The sequence below is a fragment of the Rhinoraja longicauda genome, chromosome 8 (assembly GCF_053455715.1).
Source record: "Rhinoraja longicauda isolate Sanriku21f chromosome 8, sRhiLon1.1, whole genome shotgun sequence".
NCBI classification, from domain to species: Eukaryota; Metazoa; Chordata; class Chondrichthyes; order Rajiformes; family Arhynchobatidae; genus Rhinoraja; species Rhinoraja longicauda.
In genome coordinates this window covers 65,533,303-65,554,565 of record NC_135960.1, presented here as the reverse complement: position 1 = coordinate 65,554,565, position 21,263 = coordinate 65,533,303, and the positions used below count along the sequence as shown (strand labels likewise).

At 42.4% G+C, this 21,263-nt stretch overlaps 1 protein-coding gene across 8 annotated transcripts in view; it reads left to right on the top strand.

The window, feature by feature from the left end:
- The first annotated feature begins 14,210 nt into the window (after positions 1–14,210).
- LOC144596051 (serine/threonine-protein phosphatase 6 regulatory ankyrin repeat subunit C-like) overlaps positions 14,211–21,263 on the top strand; it is a 143,249-nt gene continuing 136,196 nt past the window's right edge. For all 8 annotated transcript variants that reach the window (XR_013547562.1, XM_078404147.1, XM_078404143.1 and 5 more), the window contains exon 1: positions 14,211–14,435. Coding sequence is in view for 7 of the 8 variants with exons in the window: in XM_078404147.1 (XP_078260273.1) it covers positions 14,376–14,435 (60 nt within the window). In the remaining variant the exon portion in view is untranslated. The remainder of the gene's footprint in view (positions 14,436–21,263) is intronic.

Here is a 21,263-nt window from a genome sequence, read left to right as displayed (position 1 = left end):
AGCAATGAAATTCTTACTTGCTGTAGCTTAACAGGTCAGTAAGCACAATAACACACAGATAATATATACAAATAAAATATATAATAAATTAATAAATGTAATACTAGCTAGTCATAATACTGAAAACCTATGGTGGTTGTGCAACCAAAGAAAACGTTCACAGAAGATCATAATTGCTGAGGTTGGTGTTCCACAGTGTTCAAAAGACTGATGGTTGCAAGGAAGAACCAATTCTTAAACCTGGTGGTTATGGTTTTCAGCTCTTGTACCACCTTTCCGATGGACGTAGTAACGAAATGAGTGTAGCTATGTTACTGAGGGTCCTTCAAGATATTGGCTGCTTTTTGAGGCAGAGGGAAATCTCCAGCCTATTGATCCTATGAACAGTGGGGAGATCAGTACCTATGATGGACCGGGAAGTACTTACTACTCTCCTTCGTTCATAGGCATTTGAGTTGAACCAGGCTTTGATGTAACCAGTCAATATGCTCTCCATGATGAAATAATTAAAATTTTCCTGGTGCATTTTTTTCCACTGGAATGATTAGAGCATGCTATAGCTTCTGGTAAGAAGGAACTGCAGATGCTGGTTTACACCGACGATAGACACTAAAGGCTGTAGTAACTCAGCGGGACAGGCAGCATCTCTGGATGGAAGCAATGGGTGACATTTCGGGTCGAGACCCTTCTTCAGACTCAACCTGACCTGAAACGTTACCCATTCCTTCTCTCCGGAGATGCTGCCTGTCCCACTCAATTTTGGGTCGAGACCCTTCTTCAGACTAGTTTATTTTCTGATGTATGTTTGGAAGTGTGCCTATCTAAATGACTACAGGTTAAGACAGTAAACACCTCTGATGCCAAAAATAATATTATTTTACCCACTGTTCACAATTGATCACGATATAGAAAAGTGACTAATTCATAGTTAATACTGCTTTAGTAGGAAGGATTTTGGTTACAGCGGATGGACCTACCGACAGCTGCCGGTGTCCCCAGCCACTTTCAGGCTGCCACTGCTTACTGCGGTCCACACCGCTTCTTCAGCTGTCTCCAGGCCATGCCTCCTACCACCAACGCCACCATGAACCTTATCTGCACTCCAGCCATCCATGGGGCACGACCATTAACTCGGCCCATCCTCCCCCCTCCCCCGGCTGCCAGCAGGCTGATGCCATCAACTCACCTGGATTCCAGGCCTAGTTCCAGAGCGAGAGTCTGAACAACATCATCTATTCATGTTCGCCAGAGATGCTGCCTGATCTGCTGAATTACTCCAACACTTTGTGTCCTTTTGTGTATTAACCAGCAACTGGAATGGTTTGTTTCTACTACTTATATAATAATAATAATACCTTACTCGGTTTTAGTGGACGATCAGCAATTACGGACACCATTCCATTAGCAGAATCGCACATCACTAATTCTGCTGCCACACATCTCCAGCAACCCAAGCTTTGGTGCTGTTTGCATGGAGCTTGCATGTATTGTCTGTAAACCAAATAAGTATTGGTAAGTTAATTGGTTATTGTAACTCACTTGCTTCGGAAGTGGGCAGCAGGAGAGTGGAGGCAGTTGATGGGCATTTGAGAGGGAACAGGTGATGAGAAGGAGGAATGTCGAACATAATGAATTTAGTCAAACTAATTCAACACTCAAACTACACCAGCAATCATTAACTTGGTTAACATAACACTTTGACAAAGAGGCTAGTTGTTGGTAGTGCATTGAGGGAGGGGGGGGGGGAGATGGGATTTCAGAGTTCAGGACGTGGCACCTGTAGTCACATCTGTCACTTGCGGAGCAAGGAACGTTGGTGTGCGTGTGGGCAGAATTGGTGGAATGTAAATTTCCAGGGACTAGCCAATGATGGCAATGTTATAGAGGAGGAAATTATCTGTTTTGGTGATGACAACAATATTGGGACTGACGAGTTTTGATGGCAATCTTCAGATCTAAATCTATTGCAGATGCCTAACAGTGTTAAAATGCTGGATGGTTTTGAGGTGTATCTTGATTATCAATCCCTTTGTCAAACAATTTTGCTTTGTAACTTTGAAAGAAGAAAGCTCACTCTTAACTGAATATATACATTTTCCATTGCGAAGTATCACATGCCAATCCTTCTAAAATATCATGTCATACAATGATCAATACCTCTGGAAACTAGGTGATTTTTAAACCATTTATTGGACAATACCATGCCTTCATTATAAAAGTACCTATACTTGGCACTTTCAATTATTTTAAAAAACTTCAGTGTTGGGGACCTAGACGCCATCTGACCTTCATTAATCCTAAGCAGCAATCGATAGCAATTCAAGTTTTTAATGTGGGAGCCATCTGTTTTCCAGCTAGCGTGCTTTTAACTTGGGCTGGAACTGGTTGCTCTCTTTCCCTGGAATCACTCATGAAGTTTGCCACAGTTATCTTTCTGGTATGTAAGCTGTTGAAAGTCTTTTATGCATATTGACAAGTAGGAAGCCATTTTGTGCTGAATAGCAAAAGAAATATACAGATTGTGTTTAATACCTTACTCGGTATTATACAGATTGTGTTCTGATGCAGTGTAAAATAGGAGTTTGATGTGGGTATGCATTGCGCAAGAAAAGGTAAGTCCTGCAAATTTTTTTATCAATCCTTGAATATGTCTGAAAAATTCCATCTGCCATTTAATGAATCTGAGATCACTGTTCAATCTATGAATGCACATTTTTGGTAAAAAATAAGTTTTAACAGTCACCAAAAAACTCATATTTGCAAATGAGGTGTTTGCTATTCTCCTTAATATAAAAATAGGAACAATGTTTTGTTCTCTCATCAGAACTGGAAAGTACCCTCTGATCTCTGTTGGTCTTCCCAGGCAGCATCATTGATTGTGATAGTTTGTAATGTGCTGACATCTTTGTCCAACTTGTCCTTGTCCAACTGAACTTGTCCTGAAGGCTTATGGTCATCCACTTCAAATCACTCATGGAGTTTGACAAAAGCTAAGTTAGTGTTCCCAACACCAACTCAAGGTTCTACATTTCATCGAAGATAGACACAAAAAGCTGGAGTACCTCAGCGGGACAGGCAGCGTCTTTGGAGAGAAGGAATTGGTGACGTTTTGGGATGAGACCCTTCTTTAGACTGGTTTGGGACATTTCATCCTTCTACTTGACACTTTGCAGTTCCTAGGTTTATTATTGACCAGCAGAATTTTTCCAGAATGGGGATATTTAGATGAATGGGAGAGTTAATGTGACTTTCACTGCAAGGGGTAAGGAACAGTTTGGTTCTTGAGATGGCAATATGTTTTTGGCACAATGTTGGGAGGTAATTTTCTTCCTGAATCTTGACTTACCCTTGCATCAGGCACTAGATTGACTAAAACCTGTTCCAGTTTGGTAATTTTCAGTCTCCAACTTTATTGTCCAACCATTTATTGTCACTGGGTCTCATAGAAAGTTTTATTTCTTGAATTTCTCTTTTCATTACTTTTCATTTCCTTGAACTATTTTTGCCTATTTCAGTTAACTATCATTAGTTCTTAATTGTTTATTAATTATTTAATGCAGCTCATCCTTTTTTAATCCCTTTGCTCTCATCTGTGTCTTTGTTTGCTCCAAAACATGCAACTACCAGTGCTTTTCTGCCAGCCAGCCCCTTCCACCAACTGTAGACATGTCCTCATCCAGACCTCTCCTGCCTTTCTGCTAAACGGGCTCCAGACCTGTGCACCCATCAACCTATTGTCCATGAATCATTTGTTCCTTTTCCAGCAATGCCTCAATTTTAAAATTCTCATCTTTGCATTTATATATTTTTTTCATAGCCACATCCCTCCTCTCTACTGTAACTAATAAGATTCTGATATATTTTTCAGTCCTCCATTTCAGGCCTTCTGCGAATCCTATTTATCACACCACCACATGAACCTGCGCCTTTGGCGGTGCATCTTACATGCTTTGGAATGTATCGCTAAATCTCCTATGCCTTCTTTCTCTCTTTCTCACTTTTAAGATAATCTCTTGTCAATTACTCCAGTGACCAAACTGTTCCAAAAGCCTTTTGTTTGGGAAAGGATCGAATTTTAACTGATGATAGCTTTGTAAAAAGCTTTGGAATGTTGCCATATCAATGATGCTATCTAAATCATTGTTGTTGTGTAAAACATTTGCCCCTTTCTTTTAATATTCCTTTAAGCTATTACTTTGATTCATTGCCTTTTCAGTGTTGACATGTTCCTAAATTAATGGATGCTTTTTATTTTTGCTTCAGAATTGAGTGTCTCTATAAAACTGAATAAACAGAACCAACCTTTCTTCTTCATCCCAAAGGAACATTGTATGGACATGAACAGTTAACTTGGGTGAAAAAATCAGGTTCTCTGCCAGTGACTTTGATGGCATATTGCCGTTAAAAAGTGCGCAAGGTGTGTGCATTGCAAACTCAGTCAGTGATTTCTCGTGATCTATATATGATAATATTTGATCATCAACAAACGTCAAGTCAAGTCAAGTCAATTTTATTTGTATAGCACATTTAAAAACAACCCACGTTGACCAAAGTGCTGTACATCTGATTAGGTTCCAATGGGAAAAAAAAAGAAACATACAGTAGCACGCAAACAGTTCACAGCGCCTCCTCAATGAGCCTCAAACGCTAGGGAGTAGAAATAGGTTTTGAGCCTGGACTTAAAGGAGTCGATGGAGGGGGCAGTTCTGATGGGGAGAGGGATGCTGTTCCACAGTCTAGGAGCTGCAACCGCAAAAGCGCGGTCACCCCTGAGCTTAAGCCTAGACCGCGGGATAGTGAGTAGCCCCAAGTCGGCCGACCTGAAGGACCTGGAGTTAGAGAGGGGGGTTAGAAGATTTTTGATGTGGGGGGGGAGTGTCCATTTAGGGCTTTATACGTGAATAGGAGGAGCTTGAAGTTGATTCTGTACCGTACAGGGAGCCAGTGGAGAGAGGCCAGAATCGGGGTGATGTGGTCCCTTTTACGGGTACCCGTCAGGAGTCTCGCTGTGGCGTTTTGGACCAGTTGCAGGCGGGACAGGGAAGATTGGCTGATCCCAGTGTATAGGGAGTTGCAGTAGTCTAGGCGGGAGGAAATGAAAGCGTGAATAATTTTTTCTGTGTCATCGAATTGGAGGAAAGGTTTGATTTTAGCTATGGTTCGAAGTTGGAAGAAGCTGGCTTTTACCACAGCGTTGACTTGCTTATCAAATTTTAATGCAGAGTCAAATATCATGCCGAGGTTTTTGACATGCGGTTTGATTAGGCAGGATAGACTTCCAAGACTGCCTGTTATCAATTTGATGGAGTCGGGGGGGCCGAATAGGATGACCTCAGACTTGCTCTCATTTAATTGGAGGAAGTTCTGTGCCATCCAACATTTTATGTCCTCAAAGCAGTGTGAGAGGCTGTTTAAATTTGACTGGTTGTTGGGTTTCAGGGGGAGGTAAAGCTGAGTGTCATCGGCATAGCAGTGGAAAGAAATGCCGTGCCTTTGAATGATTTGGCCAAGGGGGAGCATGTATAGAGAGAAGAGAATGGGGCCTAGGATGGAGCCTTGTGGAACTCCGCAGGAGAGGCTAGCTGGAGCAGAGGAATAACTGCCTATGTTGATGGCGAAACTCCTATCTTTGAGGTACGAAGCGAACCAGCTCAGGGCAGTGCCATCAATGCCAACCGCGTACCGGAGACGGTCAATAAGGATGGTGTGGTCCACTGTATCGAACGCTGCGCTGAGGTCGAGAAGGAGCAGGATTGCACAGTCGCCGGTGTCGATGGCGAGAAGCAGGTCATTGTGTACCTTCAACAAGGCAGACTCTGTGCTGTGGTGGGCTCTGAAACCTGACTGGAAACTTTCCAGGATGGTGTTTTGGTGCAGGTAGGGCACTAATTGGTTTAACAACGTACCCTTGTTTATATCAGCTGGGTGTAATTTCAAAGAGAACATAAAACTATACCCAATGAAAGGCCATCATGTTGAAAAGTGAAACTGAGTAGTACACTTTGAACACTAGAGGGAGCAAACTAGCTGGCATAAGTACTGTAATGTGCATGCGCTGTATAAAGACTGTACAGTAAACCATTGTTTTAATGGAGCTCTTTATAACGGGTTTCAGTTATGGTGGACGGGCTTCGGCTTGCACTGCCCGCACCATCTGGTTGACTTGGCTGTTGCTGCGGTTCATATTGCACCCCCAACTGGATGTGCTCGGTCAACGTGGGGCACTCACCCCTCTCACCAGCTGTCGCTTCTTCCTGTTGGCATTCGCTTTGTCCATTCAGCTTCTCCACCCTTCCACCGCCACCTCCTCTTCCTTCTCGCTTGGAGTCGCCGACATACTCCACCTTAGAAGATGTCGGCAACTACGGAAGGAAGAGGAGGAGGTGGCAGTGGAGGAGGGAGTAGTGGAGTGGACAAAGCAACGGGAGGAGGTGGAAGGCGGTGGTAGAGGAGGGAGTGGCAGAGTGGACACAACAACGGGAGGAGGTTGGGGAGGCCTGGTGGACAAAGCGATGGGAGGAGGAGGCGGCGGTGGGAGTGGGGAGTGGACAAAGCAATGGTCGACAGGAAGAAGCAGCAGCTGTTGAGAGGGGAGGGAGGCTCAGGGTCCTGTTGGTGGCCCAAAGAAAGCATTGCTGGCCAGGGGCTCCAACATGAGCTGCAACAACAGCCATGTCACCCGACTGTGTGGTGGGTGAAGAAGGGCTCGCTGGTGCACGCCAGCAGCATTGGTGCCTAGCTTTAAGGTGAAGCGACACAAAGTGCTGGAGTAATGCAGCAGACTGAATCATTCTATAGAAGGGTCCTGATCTGAAATGTCACCTATCCATGTTCTACAGAGATGCTGCCTGAACTGCTGAGTTACTCCAGCATTTTGTGTCCGTTTGCGTATTAACCAGCATCTGCAGTTCTTTGTTTCTACCACATACAATGATAATCCCTTGCTCAGTTATTGCGGACATTCGGAATAATGGACACTACTACCCCCCCCACCCCCATGGTCCGTTATAACGATGGTTTACTGTATTCCAATATTCATTACACCCCTGACACTGAATTAGGAACTTTGCATCTCTATATTTCTGATGATATTTTATGACACTCACTTGAGATTGCCTCTTGAAGAGATGAGATAACTTAGAATGCAATGCTAGCTAGGGTATAAAACTTGGTGGGATGCTCAATTCTCCTGGTATTGGTTTGTGAATCAGGCTGGGCACTTTTCACAGAAATAATTCAGAGGTAGGATAAATATCTTACAAACTTGCCAGAATAAAAGTTAATATGGAAGATCACAATCTGTTAAGACTGTCAAATGATCTCAATAATGGTTTCCAATACAAAAGCAAAATACATTGGACATTGGAAATCTGAATACAACCAGAAAGTGCTGGTAATATCGAGAGGTGTAGTTACTGAGTGTTAATATCATCTGTTTTTTTAATTTATGAAGGCCTCTAAAGCCTATTGTTGTTTTGCTTTTCCTGGTGTCAGGCTCGATGCCACATATGCGAGGTAAATAGCAATGTGTTATTGCCAAAAAAATGTGCATCGTCTGTGTATTAATTAGCCATGAACTCCCTGTGCTTTGTCTATGATGGGATAGTACAAAATTTCAATAAATTATGTATTCTGTGTGTTCATTTGCAAATATCATGAGAAGCATTATGATTTTAAATTAAATCTCAACTATGAAAGAACATGTGTTCGATTAGAATATTTATTGCATATTTATTGCAATATATTCATGGCTTTTGAAAAAGGTTTAAAGTGTTTTGTGACATATATATATATATATATATATATATATATAAACATAGCACAAAAAGTAAGGAAATTTGTGTTTGGTAGATTATTTCTTTGTTGTAACAATGCTTCTTGGCAATAAATCTTATACCGTTGGAAAGCTTGTTTATTTCCCTTTTAAATGGTGCCACATTTGTAAGAAACATGCATTTGTGGGATGAGCAGCAGAGCTGAGTATATGGGTTGCACCCATGAAAAATTTGCCAAATCTTCTCTGCCAATGCCAAACAGCTTATTCTGCTGTTGCTATTGACTCTTGTTTTGAGCTTCTGGTACCCCCAGGTGCTGACAATCAGGTGCCTGATTGGCACCTGATTGGCAGTATCTGTGAGCATGGGCCCTGCTACAGTGGTCAGTAGGTGTCTGCTCCAAGAATCGGCATGCCACGTTTGACTGATCTGGATAGGGCCCGTGCGTTAGGGCAACTTCAAGCTGGTGTTCCGCAAAACCAAGTTGCGGCATTATTTGGAGTGAGCCCTAGTACCATCTCCAAAGTGAAGGCCAAGTTCCATATAACGGGGGATGTCAGAGACAGGCCGCGAAGTGGGCGTCCCAAGAAGACGACACCCGAAGAAGACCGTTTCCTCACCCTGTCAGCACTTAGGAACCGTAGGCTGTCTTCTACAGATTTGCAGTCAAGGTTTGCAGGACGATATGGCCGACGGCTCTCTGCCCAGACAATTCGGAACAGACTGCACGCAGCCGATCTCCGGTCTCATAGGGCTGCCAGGAGGCCTGCCATGACTGCCCTTCACCGTCAGGCCCGTTTGCGCTGGTGTCGGCAACACGTGCACTGGAACCTGAACATGTGGAGGAACGTTATGTTCAGCGATGAGTCCAGATTCTGCCTACGGCAGTTGGATCATAGGGTCAAAGTGTGGAGAAGACGCGGAGAACGCTATGCTGATTGCTGCACCGATAGAGTAACATCTTTTGGTGGAGGCAGTGTGATGGTGTGGGGCGGCATCTCCCTCACTGGAAAAACGAGGCTTGTCATCATTGGAGGCAATCTCAATGCAGAGAGATATCGAGATGAGATTCTGCAACCAGTGGCAATCCCATATCTCCACAGTCTGGGACCGAACTCTATCCTCCAAGATGACAATGCTCGCCCCCACAGAGCAGGGTTTCTCAGAGACTACCTCCAGAATTTGGGAGTGGAGAGGATGGAATGGCCTGCCAGCAGTCCTGACCTCAACCCCATTGAACACTTGTGGGATCAGCTTGGGCGTGCTGTTCGTGCCAGAGTGACCAACACAACCACGTTGGCCGACTTGCGACAAATGCTGGTTGAAGAATGGGATGCCATCCCACAACAGTGTGTGACCAGGCTGATGACCAGCATGAGGAGGAGGTGCCAGGCTGTTGTGGCTGTGTATGGTTCTTCCACACGCTACTGAGGCTCCTGTTTAATAAATGAATAAATTGTTAAATTGCCAATATGTCTTGTTTCTTCAGACTTCAATCATCCAATCCACCAAACAACACCGAACAAGAGTCAATGGCAGAATAAGCTGTTTGGCATTGGCAGAGAAGATTTGGCAGATTTTTCATGGGCGCAACCCACATACTCAGCTCTGCTGCTCATCCCACAAATGCATGTTCCTTACAAATGTGGCACCATTTAAAAGGGAAATAAACAGGCTTTCCAACGGTATAAGATTTATTGCCAAGAAGCATTGTTACAACAAATAAATAATCTACTAAACACAAATTTCCTTACTTTTTGTGCTATGTTTTTTATATATAAACACACACACAAACACACAATTATATATATATATGGGAATATATATTGGAAATATATATATATATATATGAATAGAAACACACATATATACATATATATAGGAAAACATGATCATGTTTTCATCGTCATTGGACATTTAATGTTCTGAGTTGCTTGCCAGCAAGAAAATAGTCTGAAGTTAGGTTTTGTTTTGGGCTCAAAGCCAGCTTAGCATCTGCCTAAACTGCAAATGTTTTGCACCTGTGTAAATTTGCAGTTTCAATTAAGTCCAACCAACATTTTGTTCTGTAACATACTTCTGAGGTCACCATTGAATGACCTTATTGTTCTTGTGTTCATGAAAAATATTTGCTGATTGCTCTCCAATAATGTAGTTAATTATTTTACTGTTAATTCTTATGATATTTTCAGCTATTGGGTATCATATTAATATTGGAAATAACAGTTGGATATCGTTTTACGCCTTGCACTAAATTTTGTACTCGTTATCCTTTATCTGTGCGGTGTGCATTTGTGATTGTAATCATATAGTCTTTTCTTTGACTAGACAGCACGCAAACAAAATAATTTCACTGTACCTCGGTACGCGTGACAATAATAAGCGAAACTAAACTTTCTAAATTACAAATTTGTAAGATTCACCAATGAAGAAAAAATAAACTTTTTTTTCCATTTCATATCCTAATTCCTCCCCGCCTGTTTGGATGTTTAAAGGGTACAGCTGTTGTCCATTGAGCTGTGATACTAGAGATACATAATTCAACTATGACCCTGAACATAATTAGAAATAATGCAGTAACTCACAAATTACACCACCTTCTCTGCAGTACTTCCATGCCCTTGTGGCCGCATATTTTGGGCTAGAACATTTTTTTAATGGTCAGGAGCATTTTAAAGTAAGCCAGTGAAGTAGTCATACAAAATTGCATTGCATTAAAGAAAATATCTGCTGTACATTGTACATGGTAGTACGAGGTGAGAGTTCAGAAGTGTGGCGAGACCAGAATATCTTCAACTGTTCCTCAGATACCAGAATAGTTAATAGGGCATTTGTCTGGGGAGATTATGAATGGTTTAACGTAACAGCAACATTTCCCAAGATAAACCGACCGAAATGAGGAAAACTGTTTGCACCGGCAAAAGTGACTGTAATCAGACCACATTCGTTCGGATAAATATCAGAAGAACCAGAGGAGAGCTGAGGATCTTTGTTAAACCAGCGGCTAGATCCAGTATTCCTTTGTTAAAAAGATGCTGGAAACAGCTTCAACGATAATTTTTCGAAAGAACTAAAAGGATCAGTTTGAAGAAGAGCCCTGACCCGAAATGACGTCTGTCCATTTCTCTCCACAGATTGTATATGACCAGCTGGGTTCCACCAGCAGTTGTTTTTTTTTGCTCGACTCCTACATCTGATATTAGATACAAAGTACACAACAATACAACGGATTTCTTCCATCGCTGCGTCATTTCATTTTTATTTCGGAGATCCTTTTTAATTTCTTTGTTTGCATCTTAGAAGGTGCATCAGGGACGGATGCATTTTTCAGTAATACTTCGAGAGGCGAAACAGAAGGGGCATTTAAATAAACAAACGGACCGCAGCAGCCCACCGGCAATGAATGCGAATGATTCTCTGACTGAACAGATTTGTCGACAGACATTCGGTTGCAAAGAACCTCACAGCGAAAGAAAAAAGAGGGGACGAAGCTGGATAGGAGGGTGGGGGGTTGCAAATGTAAAAGGCGAGCGCAGCAGCGGGAGCCGATGCGTCCTGTGCAACAGAGCTGCCGCTCCGGGCGGTCGCAGTGAGAGCGCCTGAATGATTCAAATCAGAAATATTGATTTCTCTAACTTCAAGTATTCCTTGCTTTCCCTCTCTCTCCGTCCCTCTTCACTCTAGTTCTCCGACTAGTTTCACTGTCCTCCTGATTATTTTTACTCATTGTCACCTTCCTCTCAGCCAACAATTAACCATTCTACATTTCCTTGAACATCTGCTTTGACTGTTGTTTTTGCACCTTCCCTTTCCATATCTCTAGATTTCCCCCTCCCCTGACTCTCAGTCTGAAGAAGTCTCGACTCGAAATACCACCCATTCCTTCGCCCCAGAGGTGCTACCTGACCCGCTGAGTCACCCCAGCTTTTTGTGTCTATCTATAGTTGTAAATACTGACCTTTCTGTCCAGGGCCTCCTCCATTGTCAGAATGAGGCCACATGCAAATTGGAGGAACAGTGTGAGAGAGGGGTAAAAAAGGGATAATTGATTTAGACTAAGGACCCTGAGAAATAGCTGACCCGACCGTGCTCGGCTAGGAAAAAAAGGGACCCTGAGAAATAACTGACCCGACCGTGCTCGGCTAAAAAAAAAAAAAACCGCAAGAACAAATGGTGACAGTCCAAGGACAAGTGTTAGAAGATAATCAGAGAACTGGGAGGAAGGGCAAAATAATCAGAGAACTAGGGGAGAGGAAGGGCATGAACTACTCTGTACTGTGCTTGCCTAATGAGATAAATGAATATTACAAAAACGCCCAGCATGACAAGATGTCATTTAAATGCGCATGCGATGTATGATGTGGGAGGCAACAGGGGCGGTGACGGTAGATTGTGCACCTCAGTGCTCCGATTGGAAGGAGCCCGAAGGGGAGGAATTAAAGGTGTGACAATTGTAAATTGAAGTGAATAAAAAGAAGGGATTTTCCCGACCTCGGTGTGTCTCGAGAGGGGAGGCACCCGACTCTGCAGACTTGCAAATAAAATATACTTGTTTCTCTAGATTGTCTCGAGCATCGTGATTGTGAGCACTCACATTTGCATCTCACAAACAGCACCTCATATTTTGCTTGGGCAGCGGTAAGAATATTGATTTCTCTAACTTCAAGTAACCCTCTCTCTCTGTTCCTCTCCTACCCTGGTCATCCTACCAGTTACCCTGTCATCCTGCTGAGTTTCACTGTTTGTATCCACTCGTTATCACCTTCCCCACAGCCAACAATGGACCATTGTGGGCTCCACCTTTCCTTGATCATCGTTGCTGGCTTTGATCTTTCTTTTTGCATATCTTTCATTCATTTGTTCCATGTAAATGTTCATATCTCTCAGTTGCCTTTTCCGACTCTCAGACTAAAGAAGGGTCTCGACCCGAAACGTCACCCATTCCTTCTCTCCCGAGATGCTGTCTGTCCCTTTGAGTTACTCCAGCATTTTGTGTTTACCAGCATCTGCATGCTCCAGATGTGGACTTCTATATATCAGCAAGTGTAGGCTTGGCGATCGTTTCACTGAACACCTCCACTCAGTCCACCTAGGCCTACGTGATCTCCTAGTTGCTAAACACTTTAACACACCCTCCCATTCTGACCTTTCTATCCTGGCCTCCTCCACTGCCAGTATGAGGCCAAATACAAATTGGAGCACCTCTTATTTCGCTTGGGCAGCTTCCAACCCAGCAGCATGAGAATTGATTTCTCTAACTTCAAGTAACACATGCATCCCCTTTCTCTCTCTGTCCTTCCCCCATCCTGGTCATCGTACTAGTTTCACTGTCATCCTGCTGAGTTTCACTGTTGTATTACTCGTTATCACCTTCCCCACAGCCAAGATAGGCAGGTGTCACCCATTGCTTCCCTCCAGAGATGCTGCCTGACCTGCTGAGTTACTCCAGCATTTTGTGCCTAAATCCGATTGTAAACCAGAATCTGCTGGCAGTTCCTTCCAACACATCGACCCGAAATGTCACCCATTGCTTCTCTCCAGAGATACTGCCTGACCCGCTGAGTTACTCCAGCATTTTGTGTGTAAATCCGAATGTAAACCAGAATCTGCTGGCAGTTCCTTCCTGCACATCATCCTTCATCCATTTGTTCTGTTCATATCAATCAGTTCCCCCTCCTCTCTTGACTCTCAGACTGAAGAAGGGTCTCGACCCGAAATGTCACCCATCTCTTCTCTCCAGAGATGCTGCCTGTCCCGCTGAGTTACTCCAGCATTTTGTGTGTAAATCCGAATGTAAACCAGAATCTGCTGGCAGTTCCTTCCTGCACATCATCCTTCATCCATTTGTTCTGTTCATATCAATCAGTTCCCCCTCCTCTCTTGACTCTCAGACTGAAGAAGGGTCTCGACCCGAAATGTCACCCATCTCTTCTCTCCAGAGATGCTGCCTGTCCCGCTGAGTTACTCCAGCATTTTGTGCCTAAATCCAATTGTAAACCAGAATCTGCTGGCACTTCCTTCCAACACATTGACCCGAAATGTCACCCATCGCTTCTCTCCAGAGATGCTGCCTGACCCGCTGAGTTACTCCAGCATTTTGTGTGTAAATCCGAATGTAAACCAGAATCTGCTGGCAGTTCCTTCCTGCACATCATCCTTCATCCATTTGTTCTGTTCATATCAATCAGTTTCCCCCTTCCTCTCTTGACTCTCAGACTGAAGAAGGTTCTGGACCCCCATTGCTTGTCTCCAGAGACGCTGCCTGTGGCGCCGAGTTGGTGCAGCGTTGGCCGTGTGGGGTTAAGCGGCAACTGCCGGCACTTTGATCGCAATCAGATCCGGCCGGTGGAGCGACTTCCGCTCGCGCTGGGCAGGGGGAGGAGCGCGGGCGGCGGGTGCGCGCGGAGCGGCCGTTGCTTTCATCTCGAGATTTCTTTCTCCAAGCCGCTTGTTTTGCACCGTCGTGGCCGCGGCGGGCGGGCGGGCGGGCGGAGAGAGAGAAGGAAGGCGAAGGAGAAGCAGAAGTGGCTGCAGGGGTCGGAGCCTGGCGGCCGTCATCAACCAGGGCAGGGGTGTCTGTCTGTGTGTCTGTGTGTGTGCATGAATGCATGCATGCCAGCCAGCTGCGGGGCCATGGGTCTTCTCAAGCTGACGGAGCAGGTAAGAAGCCAGCAGGAGAACACAGTGGGTGGGGATGGGGGTGGGGGGGAGAGATGGAGATTGAGATGGAGGAGGAGGGGAAATGGAGATCTGACAACAGAGACGGTGTGGGCGATGGAGCCCTGCAAGCGCCCAGCCGATCGGCCGGGCCGGGTCCCAGAGGAGGAAGACCCCTCGTCGTCGTCCCCCCACCCCGGGCCGAGACTCTTGAGGGGCAAGGAGCTGCAAACATCGCCCTCGCTGCCCGGCGGGACGCGGATGCACAGTCGCATCAGTTCCCTTTCTTTGCATTTTAAATGAACGCTGTGCCCGGCTCCCCCTCAAGCAGGATATGAACCCACTCCCTTCCCCATCACCTCTCCCCGTTGATTTGCTTCTCTGTGATCTGCCGGGATTATATGAATGCTAAAAATCCTACGCGTGTATTATGTAAAATTAAGTACTGGGTTGAATCGACGTTGTGCTGCGAGGCAGCCCAATTTGCAGGAGTTCAATCAATCGCAAAGATAGTGTCACCAAGTTGAAAGCTTCAGTCAGCTGTCAGTTCCGATCAGGGTGCGGGGCTGTGGAGATAAGAGTTGATTGCTGCCCCTTAGTTCCTCCTTCTGCATTTTGTAAAGGTGATCTACAAAATTTTGAAAAACGGTAATTTGTATGTCAACGTGAGAGTAACTTGTATCGGAGTGTGAGTTGGTAACATTGAAACAGTGAAGATTCACCCTCCTCCCACCGCCTATACTAAAATGTCAGTTAAGAATTGGGTAAAACCTCTGCAGTCATCGACTTTATTTCACTTCCTCTTTTGAACTGTACCGAAAAGTAAGATACTCGTTTTTTCAACCCTGACAAGCGGAAGGAACCGCAGTGGAGCAATTAATTGTATAACTTAAAACTTGTGATTATATGTATTAATTTTTTTTGTTTTAGTTCACAAAATGTTAAGCTTTTGACAATTAGATGCAGATGGTGTGGAAAAGATTCACATTGATGTTGCCAGGACTGAAGAGATTGAGTTGTAAAGAGAGACTGGATAGGCTGGAACTCCTTGGCGTAAAGGAGATGGAATCATAAGGGGCGTGTATAAAGTGGATGATCGCCGTCTTTATTTTCATTCGAGGGCATTTGTTTAAGGTGAGAGGGGAAAGATTTAAAGGGGATCTGGGAGACACGCTTTTCCACATAAACCGTGGTGGATATATGGAGCGAGCTGCCAGAGAAGGTGGAGACTCGGGTAGCATTACATTGCTTGAGAAAATATAGAACAGTTCAGTGGATAGGAAAGGTTTTGAGGGATGTGGGCCAAAACAGAGGCATATGAGGATTAGCATAGGTGGGCATCTTGGTAAGCAAGGGCCTATTGGGTGAAGGGCCTGTTTCTATGAATATGTTAGAGAAAAGTAAACACTTGAATTTCTCCTTGTTCAATAAAAGTTAAACAATTTGGACTTTGTGACGATTGTAGATTGCAACTGGAGACTTCAATGATTTCAAGAACAGTTATTTGCTATTTATTTTTGGCAGTATAGATGACACGAATCACTGAAAGTAAATACAGCATTTTGGTATTAAAAAGAATAAATCTATTTTAAAATTTGAAGTAATTGGTTCGAGGCAGTGTCTTCAAATGAGGGTTGTGACCATTTTATTAGAATTCTATACATTGTGTGACCTAAAATTTTACTGCTTTATGTTGCCATCATACATTACTACAAAATTTCCTCTCAATAAATGGAGTCAAAATCAGCAATATCTTAGAAAATATCCCTGATGCTTGAAAACCCACATTGACCCATCCCAGCTCATTTCCAGCGACTTCACTTACCTTTTCCATCGCTCTGGGTCAAATCATCCTCGAAACCTCACTGGCTGTGAGTGGTGGATCGTGAGGCTCAGCACAACTGTCCTGATTGCCTTTGGATATTTTAACAACTTTTAGATGTCTTTGATGTGGTTTTGAAGAATTGGAAATTATTGAAATAAATGTATTGTTCAAAGGTAATTAGAAAATTATTGGTGAGTAAGAAGACAAAAAACACTTGCCTGCATATCACATAAGCAATAGAAGCAGGAGTTGGGCAGTCCTTCCACATTTCGTGGGAACACGGTTTCCATTGAACTTTGACCCCGGTACCGCTTTGTTGTATTAACCACAATCTCATTAATATCAAAAGCTATTTCTGTCTTGAATCTATTCAGTGATTGACCCCTGACTGTCCTGTTGGGTAGAGAATTTTAAACATTCACCAGTCTGCTTGAAGATTTTTTTCTCTCGTTTCTATCCTGCATAGCTGACTTACAACCGTGAAAAGGTAACCATGATTCACAACACACCAGCAAGGTGAAAGATCTACTCATCCAACCCCTGTAAGAATCTTGTATGTTACATTGAGATCAACTTCAATTATTCTAAACTACAGAGAGTTTGTGTAGTCCCTTTGAACAATCATTTCATCCCAGGAATGAGTTTGATACTCCTTCCTGCTGGTTTCTGAGAAGCCTAATGTGGATTCTTCTACACACTGCAGGTGGCTGGTGGGGTAGACAGATCGTAGTTTGTGAGGTAGTGCACCATTTATAGCAGCTTCTCTGTGCTCCCAATGCATGTCCTTGCAGTACCATCCAGAGTGTTCCTTCTGCACTTTGGACTAGAGATTCACTGGAGTTGGTGGGGATGTTGCACTTCAAGACAGCTTTGAGTAGATACTTGATTATTTTCTTTGTTCATCTGGGAATATTTGCCCATGCCAAAGCTGTCCAACTTGGGAGTTTGGTGTCGGAATGTGAATGACGTGTCCTGCTCAATGCAGTGAACATTGATGTGGAAGAGGATGTGATGTTGGTTCATTTCTAGTGAATTTGGAAGATTGTGCAGACACAGCATTATTTTTTGCCATGGCCTTGAGATGCCTGCAGTTGGTATTCTCAGAAGTCCTATCATTTGAGAGTCAAATCTTATTGCAATAAAAGTCAATGTATTGTGGTTATGTTCTACTATAGTGGATGGATTTGTGTTTTTCCACATTGTGTTTAGGTTGTGAAGTCCCTGCCCAAATATTTAGTCAGTTTCTATACCTTTTTCAATGAAAATTGCAGAGTCAAGCATTTTCTCTTCCTCCCCTTGCAAAGACAGTCATTTGAGATTGAGTTTGGCTTGCTTTCACTCCAGTTCTCTGGGTTCTGAGGTGACAGATGTTGATAATGGGGAATGGAAAACTGTCCACACAAGGTTTGAGAATGGCTGACTGGAAAGGCAAATTAAGTGGTGTACATCATTTCTTCCTGTTCACAAAGCACAAACACAATTTTGGTGCCATTTTGAATGGTTATTCCTCAGTTGTTGGGCAGGGATTTCCAAGATATGGAAGGAATTTTGCACTTTGTTTTGAGGTGTCTTTGAATATTTTCTCCTGTTGGCTGGGTAATCTCTGCTACTGTCAGTTTTGATCATGTTTGATCATGTTTTGATCATGTTTGGAGGTAAGGGGCTGGAAGAAAAATGCATTTGTTCTTCTGCTCAACATTTTAAGAGCAGTTAAGTGGAAGGTCTGGTGCACCAAAATTTGATCTCTAACCTATTTCTGACTTATGGTAATGATGAGGCATGCACTACAGTTGGTTATTCTCTACAAAACAAGCTAAAAATTGGTTTGTTATATTGCTCAACATTCTTAACGTAGTGACCACAGCTTGTATTTTAATTTCATATAGAGTATTTTTAGTGGCAACAGAACTTTTAATTGAAAAAAGTTTTGAGCTTTGCGACATATAGAGTATTTTTAGTGGCAACAGAACTTTTAATTGAAAAAAGTTTTGAGCTTTGCGACATATACTGTGCAATGTTTCCCATGTATATATAGGCGCAGAATGGAATTTTGTGAATTGCTGTGCCTTGTTGCATGAATAATCGTTCAAAACATGGTATCCCTCTGGAATAATGCCAGTGTCTCTCGTTCCATATCAATACAAGCACTGAGTCTTAATAGGATAATTACAATATCTACAGTGATTTGGATAATATTGCTTTGCCTCTTTTCCCCTTTTCTTCACAACCCAAAACAGTTTTAAAGAGATGATTAATCTTTCTATGGATCTGAATAAGTCTGTACTTGAAAGCCCACAATGTGTTCGTGGACATCTGTCAGTTAGGTGTATGGAAAGTACAAGTTCTCCATCAAAACCTTGGTAATTATGATCATATTGGTGGGTGCTACCTTTTGCAGTGCAGATTTTCAGCAGAGATGGGAACCTGAGCAGAGCTGTGATATCAAAGTTCACAGCTCTGTTTAGTAATGTGTGCCTTTATGCCTGTTGCATTTATGGATTTTCAAATTTAAAACTGGTTGAGATTTTGGAAGGGAATATTGTGAATAGAATCGTTTCCACAAATGAAGATTTTTTTTTTCATTGTGACTGTCGATTTTTCATTTCAGGGTAAAAACATAACTATTTGATTTTGGTTTGCATTTTTCATTGTGTTCATGGAGGTGACACAGTTTGAACATTTCAAGAGTATTTAATTGTCATATGTACTGAAAACAGAACAATGAAATTCTTACTTGCAACAGCATAACATGTCTGTAAACATGGTTCTTATCGATAACATTTTGAGTTTATTTTAGAAAAAAATCAACTTTAGTTCCTGAAGCTTTGGCAGGATCAAACTAAATATTTTGGGTGAAATGTTTGGTGGATTATTAAAATGTGTACAAATTAGGAATTTGGTATTTTGGTTAAATTGCTGAAATGGACAATTAAAGCTGTATTGTCTTAAAAATGATTGCTTCTGTTGTTTTTAATGGATGCATAGCATTAAATGGCATTCCTTATATAATAAAAACAGAAAATGTTGAAAGAATGCAGCTTGGCCAGTGTAAACCTACACCTGTCTCACTCCACATGTCTAGTGCATTAATTTGCATTTTGGTTGCCAAAGGCATACAGGTTTGTAGATTAATTGGCTTTGTATAAAAAAAGGTAAAGATTGTCCCTACTGTTGGATAGTGTTAATGTTCGGCGATCGCTGGTCGCTGCGGTGGGCCGAAGGGCCTGTTTCTGCGCTGTATCTCTAAACTAAGCTAAACCAATTGGGCAGCACCGTGGTGCAGCTGGCAGAGCTGCTGTCCTCACAGACCTGCATTCGATCCTGACCTCAGGTTCTGTCTGTGTGGAGTTTGCACATTCTCCCTGTGACCACCTAGGGTTTCTCTGGGTGCTCTGGTTTCCTCCCACTTCCCAAAGATGTGCGAGTTTGTAGGTTAGTTGGCTTTGCTAAAATTGCCCTTCGTGTGTAGGGAGTGGATGAGAAAGTGGGCTACATAGAACTATGGTGAATGGGTGATTGATGGTCGGTATGGACTCGGTGGGTTTGTTTCCATGCAATATCGCTAATCTAAACCAATAACTGATATATTTTGCATTTCTGGAGAATTGTTTCTGCAATGAAGATATTTTGAAAATGTGAAAAAGTTTACTGTGACAAATGAGATATTGCAAGCTGCAAAGACGGAGGAACTTCCTGTTGTTGAATATTGTGGTTAATTGGTGATTTTGACAGAAACGGATGCCTTATTCAGTCCCTTTAGAACCATAAGAAAGTGCTTTGTTTTAAAATTCTCATTTATTGGACCTATAATCTGATGGTTTAATATACTTGTCCCTGAAAATAGTATTTTGTCATGTGAGCAAACATTTTTTTTTAATTTAAAAAAAAAAAATTTTATTTTTGAAAAGCATATGTACAAATCGAAATAAGAAAAAACACATTTGTTACAAAGTTCTTACATAGCTTCAATTTTAAAATTTTTGAAGAGAGAAAGTAAAAATAAAAATATAAAACTATAAACATTTTGTTTGCTGAAGATTTGCTTATATTTTTGCTATTATCAAACTTTTCTAGACTGCAACCACTGCATATGTTGGCTCATTAGCACTTTGGCGGCTAATACAAAAATGGTGAATTCTTGGCAGAAAATGTTTGTTGATCTTAGGCAGATTGATAACATGTACGGTGATTGCATATTGCATAATGTAGGAATTTATCTGTTTTTTTGCCTACAGAATGTTCATTGGATATTATGCTTTCATTTGCACTCTGGCTTCAAATATTTTTTCCTACCAGTAAATTTGAGACTGCAACCATTCAACTGCATTTTTTTCATCAGCACCAAGACCAAAGCTATCCATCGCACTTCTTCTGAACAGCATCGGAGTGTTTAGAATATATCTTTCAAGTTGACAATATGAAGCCACTGACTTTATCCTGTAATACACCTTAAGCCACATTTGGTTAATTTGCCAAAATCAACTATTTCCACATTTCATAACATTTCTTATTACATATATGTAGGACATTGCAAGTTGGTCTCAACTGTTTTGGAAAGTCATTGATGGGTTCCTTAATTGTTGCAGTCATGATTACTTTGACCTTGCTGAATGCACTTTATGCTGAGGAGTAAGAACATTATTGATCACTTATTTCCATATCTCTCTGCTCTCTGTCCCAGACAGAAAAATAGAGCATCTAGCTGTCACACGTTAATGTTTCCTTCCTAATTTTTCATAAAGTATCTGGAAAAAAAGAAGTTTGCACAATACATACAAATTAAGAGCAGGAGTAGGCCACTTGACCCCTCAAACCTGTGCCCCATTTAATAAAATCATGGCTTTTCTGACATTAAACTCGGCTGCATATTTCCAATCACCCACAGCAAAAACCTACATACCTCTCTCTTAGTGATATTCACTCTTTATTTCCCTTTGAGGAAATAAATTCCAAATGCAGTATGGGGAAGAATTATCATTGGCTGAAATCCTAAATTGTAGGGGATT